This window comes from Scophthalmus maximus, chromosome 15 (assembly GCF_022379125.1).
Source record: "Scophthalmus maximus strain ysfricsl-2021 chromosome 15, ASM2237912v1, whole genome shotgun sequence".
NCBI classification, from domain to species: domain Eukaryota; kingdom Metazoa; phylum Chordata; class Actinopteri; order Pleuronectiformes; family Scophthalmidae; genus Scophthalmus; species Scophthalmus maximus.
This window is the reverse complement of record NC_061529.1, coordinates 19,084,264-19,096,063: the sequence shown is the minus strand read 5'-3', so window position 1 is coordinate 19,096,063 and position 11,800 is coordinate 19,084,264. Positions and strand designations below refer to the sequence as shown.

Below are 11,800 nucleotides of genomic sequence, written 5' to 3'. Positions count from 1 at the left end.
TGAGCCCTGCCAACACCAATCAGAGCGCGGTTTACTGCACGGCTGTCCAATCACAGAGCGCGCTGTTCGACGTCGGCCACCGAAACAAACATGGCAGCCCGCTGCCGCCGTTACCCACCGTGCGAAGGTTAGGCTCTGACAGAAACACACAGCGAACATGCTGAGCCTGACAATACGGGAGGTTAGTAAGACGGGTTTCTTGTTCTCTGACCTTAGCTCTCCTTGTTTGTCATCTGTCGTTTGTGTGTGTGTGTGTGTGTGTTTGTGTGTGTGTGTGTGTGTGTTTGTGTGTGTGGGGGGGGGGGGGGGGGGGGGTTAGGGTTTGGTTCTCCTGGTTTCTTTTATAAAAAAAAGGAATCCTGCTTGTATGCATGGCCAACCAAGACAGCTGCTAAATGATCTCACTTTATAAACTTGTATGCAAAAACAAAGAAAAATAATGTTGGCTGAATTCCATTTTGCTGCTTCAGATTTAGGGTGTTTTTATTGTGCAGGCTAGCTCACTGTCTCAGCCATGGCTCACCGGGACAATTGAATAGGAAAGAGAGTTATTTTCCCCCTGGCACACAATGTGGGGGGAATATACTGATCCGTTCTTTCCTGCGTTCGTCATTTTTCTGAGCAGAACTTGAAAAGCATTTGGAATTCTTTTTTCAATGAAACTTCACAATTGTGTTAACCAGGTAGTAAAGTGATAGGTTGTGATAATTTGGGTTTCAGGAGAGAAACATTTACAACCTCGGTTAACTGTGATAGCACCAAATGATCTGCTCTGGCAAAGTTTGTTGGTGCTGGGGGGTTTTGTAATATCCTGATGGGCTCTTGTTGTATTGTTAACTAGAAGTACAAATGTTTGCTTTTTGAGTAAAAGAACTGAGTAAGTGGTGTTTCTTCATTGTTCTCCAGGTGTCTTTGGCGCTCAGGGAGGGAAGGATCTCCCCAACAGAGCTTTGTAGGAGGTGTCTGAACCGCATCAAGAAAACTCAACATCTTAACGCTTACATCACAGTGACAGAGGAGCTGGCACTGAAGCAGGCCCAAGAAGCAGAAACCAGACTGCTGCAAGGTGTGGAGACAAGAGTGAGTATTTTATTCTGTCCTCTTGAGTGGAGTGTTACTGTTTAACCTTGTCACCCATCAGGTGCCCCCAAAGGTCCTCTGGATGGAATCCCCTTTGCAGTCAAGGATAACTTCTGCACAAAAAATGTGAGGACCACGTGTGCTTCCAGGATGCTCAGAGGTTTGTCTTCGCCTCAATATAAAGTACCCTGTCTCATATTTTCCAGTACATCCATTTAATCCATTAATGATAATGTGCCACCGTTTTGGCTTCAGACTACACTCCTCCGTACAGTGCTACAGTTGTCCAGAAGCTCATGGACCAAGGAGCTGTTCTGGTGGGGAAGACCAACATGGATGAGTTTGCTATGGGGTGAGACCATAGTTTAATCATTATTAGAATAGTTAGAGCACATTATTCACAGCCTGCCTATACTAACAGAATGTTACAAATCCCAGTATATTATCCAAATTGCTTGATAAAGCTTTTACAAGGGACAGAGACACACATGAGTACATGTTTTAGTTTTTGGGTCGTTATTGTCTTTTTTATCTATTCATTTATTAATTTATTTATTTCACAGGGCAGGAAGCACAGATGGGGCTTTTGGACCAGTAAGGAACCCTTGGAGCTATGCTGTACCCTACAGAGAGCAGACAGGGGTGGCACCAGACTCTGACTGGGTCATCACCGGAGGAAGTTCAGGAGGAAGTGCGGCAGCTGTGTCCTCACTCACCAGCTACCTGTGAGGGAACACTTTCATGTTCACTGGTTCGGGAAACTTTAACACCAACATGTTTTTGAAATGATCTGTTTTGGTAATTACTTGACAGGGCTTTGGGTTCAGACACAGGTGGTTCTACTCGTAACCCAGGAGCACTTTGTGGCATTGTGGCACTAAAGCCAACCTATGGCCTGCTGTCCAGACACGGGCTGATCCCTCTGGTCAACTCCATGGACGTCCCCGGCATTATGACCCGCAGTGTCAGTGATGCAGCCATTGTCTTAGGTAGGAAAACTTTTGATGACGTGTAGCCTCCCACTTTCAACATTCATAGTTTAACATCTTTCGGTCCTCCACAAATCCTTTTCTTGCTCCTTATGAATATGGCCATTCTACATTCTTTCTCAAAGAGGGCATTGAAATCATTGTCTTATCTTGTTGAATACAGGATACAATTATTAACTCTATAGATGTAAAACACTTGTTTAAATCTATTGACAAATTTATTTTCATCACAGTCATTGAGTCCACTTTTCCAAAATGCTTGCCAGTCCATATATAGTCACAAATGAATGTGCAATAAAAGTTGCAATTTATGGGTGAGTTCAGAAATCAATTGTTGGATTTGGTGTTCTAAAGTTTAAAAAAACAATATATATATATATGTGTGTATATATATATATATATATATATATACATATTATTTTAAATATTTCCATACCCAACTGCCATTACATAAGGCTTCCAATCAGTAGTGGGACCTTTGCTTAATACTACAAGGGACAGTGACATTAAAGGTACACGGTGGAGATTTTTGCCCTAGTGGCACTATGGAGGAATATCTTTACAGGTGGATCATCATTTTTGTTTGAAGCTTGTGGGTGATACAGTTCACATCACTAGTGTCACATTTAAATGGTGATCAACCTACGACGACGCTAACACACCAACAGACATAGCTGTGTTCTAACAAAGGCAAGCAAGCAAAAAATGTATATTTATTGAAAAAAAACTTGGAAAAACAAATCTTTCATAAGGAAGAAAATGTTTTTTTGTCAGACCTTAAGGATTCATAAAGAGCAACACTTTGAAATACTGAAATTGAACAGAACTTTTGTTTGTATACAAAATAAATCTCCATAGGGCACAATTACATCTGTATTAAACAAATCAGTATAGTTTTTCCATATTGCTGTTCATTTGACATACCTTCCTCAAATTAACTCACCTGACATCTTGTTGAAATGTTACACAGGTATCCTCCAAGGCCTTGATGTGAGAGACTCCACAACAATCCCTGCCCCTTCATCCCTGACAGAGCTACCTGAAGACTTGGATGTCAAAAACATCTGTATCGGTATCCCTACGGTGAGATTAACTCTGTATTAAAGTCCTGATTTCTTGTCTGCCTTAGCTCAGCATCATTGAAATTATATTTTCCTCACACATTCATAGTGGATTAGTCGAAGACCGCAGAACATTTTGAGCCCTTAACTTAAGTTTTGCCCTAAATATTAAACACTTTGGAGTGAATATCAATTTGCATGCTACCAGAACCAGGGGAGTCAAGACAAGGATTTAAAACAGATTTGGATATACATTTAAACAACACATGATCAAGAGACAAAAATATTAAAATTGCTTAAAAAAAATAATTTCTTGAACAAAAACAAACTGTTGATAGTATGATACTATCTGTATATCCACAGTTTTTTTTAACTGGTAAAGATGTTTTAATCTTTTGTACTTCTGTACTGAATTTTAAATACATTTGAGATAACTCAAAATAATAATAATACTTTCATGAACACAGTGTCATACATTTTCTGAAGCTGCTTGTCCTTCCTGTCTTGTCAGGAATATCATGCCCCAGGGCTGTCTGAGGAGACTGTGGCTCAGTGGAGTCGAGTTGCTGACATGTTTGAGAGAGCAGGGGCGAGGGTGCAGCAGGTATCCCTCCCCTACACCCAGTACTCCATCGTGTGCTACCACGTCCTGTGCCATGCCGAAGTGGCGTCTAACATGGCCCGTTTTGACGGTCTCGAATACGGTATGAACCCGCCTACATATAATATGGTTTACTTGTGGTGTGGAGCATTTTACAGTAGGTTAGATGGTGATGACGGTAATGTAATTGATATGGGGTCCCTCTTCTGTCAGGCCACCGTAGTGAGGAGAACAGCTCAACAGAGGCCATGTATGCTTCCACTCGACATGAGGGCTTCAACGACGTAGTGAGGGGGAGGATTCTTTCTGGGAACTACTTCCTGCTTAAACAGTAAGACCACAGACTGAAACCTCTCACACCAGTATACTTGAGTTCTCCTGACTTCAAACCAGTTCATAACTTGTTTCTTCTCTCAGATCTATGTCAGCATCAGACTTTACATCTACAGTGTAGTACTTAAATTGTTGTTCAAGTTGTCTTTCTTTACTTTTAAGAGGGAATAAAAAAGTGTTGTGGTGCCATTATATTTCAAAAGCAGCCAGGATTGTCTGATTGACGTGATCATCCTGATTTTTCCAGAAACTACCAGCACTACTTTGTAAAGGCCCAGAAGGTTCGCCGGCTGATAGCGGACGATTTCAAGCGCGTGTTCAGCTCAGGTGTTGACGCACTGCTTACACCCACCACTCTGACCGATGCAGCCTGTTACTCCGACTTCACGCAGGAGGACAACCGAACACGCAGTGCACAGGAAGATGTCTTCACCCAGCCTGCCAACATGGCAGGTACAGAGAGAAAAGAAAACTTTGGGCATTCTCCATGCATTCATTGGATGTTTTGGAGGAGAAACTAACCTTAAGAACCTTGATCGTTGTACTTTCCATGAACCTTCCTCAACTCTCTTCTTCTTCACCCAAGGTCTCCCCGCTGTCTCAGTGCCAACTGCATTATCAAGACGGGGGCTTCCCATTGGCTTACAGCTGATAGGCCCTGCCGCCCAAGACAAGAAGCTACTAAGTGTTGCCCGATGGATCGAGCAGAGGGCTGGGTTTCCCTCCATCAGTGTCTATGAGAGCGACACACAAATGACTAAAAGGGAGACTTCACCTCTATGAAGAGAACTGAAGACACAAGTGAACAACTGTTGACAAAGTCACTTACAGGCACATTACGCTGTGGACTGTGTAACCATTATGGACATAATTCGCTTGTGAGATGCTTTTCAAGACATTTTCAATGGGGTAATCTGAATTAATCACATGCGACAATGCTTTCATGATTGGAAAAAAAATTATTACAGATTGTAAAAACATCACTTTTGTACAACATGCATCATACGTCAAGAGGAGGAACATGATGTTTAGCATTAGGTGTCAAATGCTGCTCTATTTGTTGTTTTTAGATGGCACTGTTGCTGTTAAATACATTTTAAAAGTGGGGTTATTTACATTGACTTTACTAGGTGAGTGCATTTCACTATATGTAGGCGTTGTTTTCACATCCTGATCTCTGCCGCCCCCAGTTCTCCAAACTATCTGTTCTTGCAGGTTTAAAATCAGCTGGGTCTGCATTCTCTAAGTTTAACTGAAGTCATCAGCAGTTAGTATAACATACTTAAGTGTTCATTTCACATCTCTTTATGGCTGTTATATGTCTTTTGGTTGCCTTTTGTCATTTTTTTGTTGTTTGAATTACTTTTTAACAATAAATATCTCACTTCACACAGAGGCTCTCCTTCCCCGATCCATTGGGCCCCTGTGCCAGGGCCGTTATCAGCATCAAGTTCTGACTCAAGTCCTGTCAGATGCTTGGGGTTTGCACTTTGGTATGGTGGCACACCTGTATGTATTGCAATGATAGGAGCACCGACAGGGGGGGCTGAGGTGTTATACGGACCCTTATAGGCAGATAACATAGGACTTAATATTTAACTGAAATGGCAGACTTACAGTCTCAGACTACAGGGTGACATGCATGTAGAAATCCAAAGTCAGAAAGTAAGGACAAGAGGAGTAGGGACAGGAGTCTGCCTGATCACCAACTGGAGACGAGGAGCAGGAAGAGGAGTCGGCCAGACCGCCGACAGAGGATGAGGAGCTGCCTCCCCCATAACACTAAAATATTTTTTTTTATGAGTTTTCTTGACAAAACTGATACAATTGCTACTTTTTCAGTAAAAATATTAAATGAATATCTGTTACAGAAATGTATGTATAATTTAATAATCGCATAATTTCAAAAATTACACAATGTTGTACCCTCTTTAGTGGAGAATGAAGGTTAAGGCCATTCACAAGAACATTCAAATTTTTTATTTTTTTTATTTTACAAAACATTGATATGTTTCATATGAAAATGACAATATGGGGCCTCATCCTCTGTTGTGAACTTTGAATGATATAGAAAAGGAGGGGGAGTGCAGACAGAGACACAGACAGTATATTGACAGATATATCCAGTTTGACAGAAAAACTTACAAAAACGGACAGAGAGAGATACAGAGAGACACATACAGAGTATACTGTACATAGGAGCATTTTAAGAAGATGAAGGCTGGTTTTAATCTGCACAGCAAAGAGCAAAAAGCAAGAAACCAATGGCACAGATGTCCACCAGATGTGTTGTGTCCACTTGGATGTGTTTGCTGGAGGGCACAGTTAAGCTGTGTCTGAAAAAAATAACCTGTTGTCTCTGGGATGTTGTTCCCTCTCCACTTGCCTCTTGACTGAAGAGGAAACTGTCTGTCAACACACTCTGTTTGCCAGTATGTGTGGACCAGCTAGAGAAGAAAGGCACAATGGGCTATTTCCATTGAGTTGAGTAACAATTTGGCATGACTACACACCAGCCGACTCTTAAAACCATGTTGGCTCAAGCAGATACTTTCCCTGAGATGCAAAGACAGTCTGCTTTAAAGTGTTGGAGTCGACTCAAGCGAAATCAATCCAGTCAGCCAATTACAGTTCTGGAAACTGGCCTAAAACAAGGTGCTCCGCGAGGTACTTACAGAGCCCACAATAACCTACTCTCAGATGACTCCAGTTCCACATAATCCTGAACAATTTCCCCAGCAGGAGGGAATCTATACCTTGTACAAGATTCATTCTGATAATGAGTTTTTCTTAAAGTGTACAAGTACAAATAAAGAATACTAAGTTATTTTTCATATCCAAGGAGTTTACATGAATGCTGTGCTGTTCTTTGTGCCTTGTGTATCTATGTGCAAAAGCATGGACCTTTGAAATAGTTAGCATTCTGGCCATTTGATCTGTACTGTATATCGAAACAGTGACAGGAACAAAAACAATGAAAATGTATTATCGACAATATAAACATTTAGCAATTTGTATCAAATTTTGGCAGATTTGTTTTTATAATGTCAATGTTGCTAGAGCTCATGCCCTTCCATGACAGCGAAAGGCCACACTGTCAGTTTAGATGCTTACAACATGTTCCAAAAATGGATTTTAATCAGCCTGTAACATCAGTATTTGAGAAAGAAATATGTTGTGATCAGTGAAACCTCGGGCGATAAGTCACTTCTATTGAGCCACCATTGTTCCTTTCAGTGTCTCATATACACAAACACATAGCAGAATGCAGAGAGGTGCCTGGCAGGGCTCTTGTTTCCTTTGACATTCTCCTCTTGGGATGTGTGGATTTCCTTGCTATCCCCTCTCTCCCCACTTTCATCCTCCCTCCATCATCCCACCTGCCCTGCTTTTTACAGTGCTTGTCATTTGATCCCGATCTCTGTGTGCATAACACAAATGTCGCTTGAGCCTGCGGCTGACACCAAGGGATCTGCTCATGAAATCTCAACAAAGTGCAGACTCTTCACATAAAATATGTCTCGACCACAGACATAATTCTGTTACTCCTACATGATAGCAGCATTTCTGCTTGATAATCATGGACGCTGGTCCTTCAGTCATATTCGCAAGCTCTGTCTTCACACTGGACTACAACAAATTAAATAATACACACAGTTGGCAGCGTCTATTCATAATGCAATGGACCACACCGATAATCAGCACCTCTCTAAAACAACTTCAATAACCTTCATGAAGGGAGGATTTATCAGAGGATTGTCGTACTGTATTATAGCTAAGGTGTACTTAATAAACTGTGTGTACATGCCCACTGATGGTGAAGAATGCTACACATCATTACCTAGTTTACTTCAGATGGCAAAATGACCCTCTCAGAGATCAGTAAAATGAGATTAGTCTTCACATGCGAGAAGGCATCTATACTAAAAGTAATCATATTCTTTTTGGTTAGAGAGAGGAAAATTGTACTGCAAATATCAAATCACATCATGATTTTATTATTATTATAATTCTTCTTTTTTTAACACAAACAAAACAAACAAGCAACCTTTCAAAGATTAACCTGTTGTTGCATTACCTTGGCCAAACATCACCAATGTGTCACCTGTGTCCTATGATGGGCTGGTGACTTGTCAAGGTTATGTAACAGGCCACTTTTACTCCCTATCAATAAGTGCTTTTATTTGTTTCTCATTCAGAGATGTTCAATCTATTATTGGCTCTTCTTGCTAACAATTAATATTCAACACATTGGAAAAAAAATTGAGATTGTGACTTTACAGTATCTTATAATCTTGGTGTCAAAAACAGGAACGCGGAAGGACGGTGTGTTGATTTATATGCAGCACTCGAAAACAACCCTCCAGAGCTCAACCAAGACTGAGGACAGCATGGTTGAGAACACTGTGCTCTGTCTCAAATTTCATACAACTGGGCATCATGACACCCAGGTGAAACGGTAGCAACGCAGGAAAAACAGCCCACAGTGTAATAATATATATATATTAATTAATAATTAATCAAAAAGACTTCCAGCCTTAAATGATATGCAAGCTAAATTTTTGTTGTTATGAACTGTAGCTCAAGTTCCACATTGGTGCAGGATGTGGTCACAGCACACATCTGAATTTCCCTGAAGCAGTGAAGCATGCCATGATCGCATATCAATGTAATAAGGGAGGGGATCTGAATAATGACACAAGGTTATAAAACCTCCGTATGAATATGATTATGATGTTGCTCCAGTTGCAGTGCAAAGTGTTTGCATCCTCTGGCTGCTGATAGGGTACCATAGATTTAATTATATCTCTCTCTCTCTCTCAAACACACACACACACGCACAAACGAACACACACACACACACACACACACACACTCAAACACACACACTTCTTATGTCCTCACATGGGCTGAAGACCAGGTGGAAGTGTTTGTCTCTCTTGTTCCCCTTGTTGATGATGTGACTGAACAGACAAACTGACAGAACAGACAGATCTGACCTTTTCTATCTCAGTAACTGTACTTGCAACACACAATACCCAAATAATGCCACATGTAGTTTAGGTTGTGTTTAGGCACAGCAGGCTTTGAATTAAATGCTAACATCATGCTAACATGCTCATATGCGACAAGACCAACATGCTAATGTTTGGCAAGTATTAAGTTTACCATGTTTGGCCGTGTGTGACTATGCCAGCATTTCATAATTAGCTCTACACACAAAGTATGGTAGAGGTTGGTGGGAATGCCATTGGTTTATTGTGTATTTGATCATTACATTTTTTTTGGACCCAATGCAGCTGCTGGATGAACAGCTAAGTGGTGACCAACAATATCACAATTTGTGTGTGCCAATTTTAATAACAATCCCTACAACACTTGTGACTTTTCACTCCAAACCATTATGTGAATTTCATGGTGACATTAGACAAAAAGATTGGGAATCATTCTCGGGTCAATCCTTCAAGTAAATGTTGAAATATCTAGGATCAGGTACAACTTGGACCAGCTGATGACGAATAACCTCCACTGTTGGGATTCATCTGTACAAAATGTATTTAAAGTTAATATTAGCATCATTCTGGGAAACCATGTCACACCAATTAAGGGGTAGAACTGGTTCTAAGAGCATAAGCATTGAGGTAAGATGGTAAAAGACAGTGGTCATTTAGTGGATGACGCTGAAGCACTTCTCAGAGACTGCAACCTCATTGTCTCAACTGTGCACATTCCTGCTTTAAGAGCGAGACAGAGCAAGTGAAGGGGCTGATGAAAGTTCTGAAGTATCCTTCACCTGATCCCCCTTTCATTTGCTTCTTGGCATGTGCCCCCTTCTCCACTGGCAAGATAGATGGAGCAAGTGGCAGGAGGGCTTTAAGTGGTCACACTCTGGTAATCAACAAAAAGGGAGAACTCTCTTGCTCCAACGACCACACCATTAAACTATTATGGTCGTGCTGCAGGAATGTGGCTTTTCTGTAAAGGCCTTAGCTTGGACATATGTAGTGTCAGAGGGAAAGAGTGTAAAGATGGACATCCATGTCTTCAAAAGAAGACTGAGGGTCAAAGCTGAGGTACCTGATGGAGACAGAGATCAGGAGATCCCCTCACCAATGGTTCCCACAGATCAAGAAGGTGTGGTATATCTACAGGTGCATTCCAGGTGTCAGCTCTGAGGCCCTTCTGCACAAGGGATCATTAAGCATAAACTCATTAATTCAGGGGTTTAGCTTTATAGCCAGGTATACTGTACCATTGACTTTTAAACTAGTCATGAGTCTCTATCAGTGAACTCACATTGGTGTCAACTCCATGGTCAAGTAAGAGTAGGACTGTCCAGTCTGAAAGACATTGATGTTTCTACAAGTAGAGTTTCTTAGGGTTCCAGCAGTGGTACTTTACTAATACCAGATTAGGAGATTTAGAGTTTAAAAGCGGCTCGATAACCCCAGGTACACTTGATGGACACCAAGTGATACAGTTCACCTTTAAATTTAACTGCACATTTAGCATCAAGTTAATCACATTTGCCTTCATACCAACAGCCCATGTACCATTTGCAGCAAAGGGTAGAATTTTTTTTTTTTTTTTTTTTTACTGACGACAGTCCATCTTTTCACTTACAAATTAAAGCTTTATTCAACTTACAAAAAAAAAAAAAAAATACATCTAAAAAGCACAACCGTGTTTTACATTAGTCAGACATTTCCAGAATGCAATACAAAATCTTAGATTGTTAACAAACACTTTTAGGCTGGATCAAGTATCCAGGAATCACCAGCAGTGGAAATTGTTGAAGGTTTCTTTAAACTTGTCCCTCATTTTGTGCAGGATGTGGTGTAGCGCACATCTTTTAGACCCCACCCCAGAGACAGCCATAACAGATAGAGCAAGGTGATTTCCCACGTAGTCCACGAAAGAGCCCGTGCTGGGAACCGGGGCGATTCAGCGGGTTGGTGCGCTCTTGGTGAAAGACCGTGAGAGGGGATGTTTAAAAAAAAAAAAAAAAAAAAAAAAACTACTTCAGGGTAACGTTGCGCCACAGTCCAGCGTCTTGGTGCTGTCCAAAACTAAACAGAGAGCCATCAGTCCAGTCATTGTGACCAACCGTGGAGCAGAGAGGCAGCCACGGCCAGCGGGAGCAGCGGGGTGAGGCCGGCGAACGCCTCGCAGCCGTTCTTGTCTTTAGACGGGACGTTCACGGACGCGGTGGTGGTGGCGGCGGTGGCGTTGCCCTCACTCGTGGTCGTGTTCGTGGTCGAATTGGTCCCGGCATTCTGGAAACACAAGGCCACAGCATCCCAAGTTTAACAGGCAAATAAAAGAGTCAGTAGTTGTACCACGAGGCGAGAACAACACCTACACATACCAACATGACCATGTTTCAAAAGGGAAGAATTTAGACGCTCACCAGTAGACACAGGCGGAAGTTACAAAAAACTCAAACCATAATTAAAAAAAATAAATAAAACTTAGTATTGTACAAGTAATACATCATCATAACTGAACAAACATTATATTTTTGCTCTAATTCTCTTGTGTGCAGAGGTGTTCTTTAAAATGCAAAGAATAAATTAGGGAGGCCAGTACTATCCAGCTGAGACACTCGATCACAACTTGTGACAAAAGCACGTGAGGTAGCTTAGGTTATCGTGCATTTCAGGCAAGAAATGCCCATTAACTCGCTGCAATTAAGTTTCAAATGCAAGACAGTTATAAAAACTAGAATAACCTGC

General features: G+C 41.3%; 1 protein-coding gene across 1 annotated transcript; it reads left to right on the top strand.

Annotated features, from left to right (window-relative positions):
- The first annotated feature begins 9 nt into the window (after positions 1 to 9).
- qrsl1 (glutaminyl-tRNA amidotransferase subunit QRSL1) lies at positions 10 to 5,457 on the top strand. The gene is made up of 11 exons (XM_035609440.2): positions 10 to 181; positions 907 to 1,066; positions 1,142 to 1,240; positions 1,336 to 1,432; positions 1,644 to 1,805; positions 1,894 to 2,069; positions 3,040 to 3,152; positions 3,642 to 3,834; positions 3,945 to 4,062; positions 4,312 to 4,517; positions 4,651 to 5,457. Exons 1-11 carry the CDS (start codon positions 158 to 160, stop codon positions 4,845 to 4,847), a joined length of 1,545 nt encoding a protein of 514 aa, XP_035465333.1. The 5' UTR covers positions 10 to 157; the 3' UTR covers positions 4,848 to 5,457.
- The last annotated feature ends 6,343 nt before the right edge of the window (positions 5,458 to 11,800 follow it).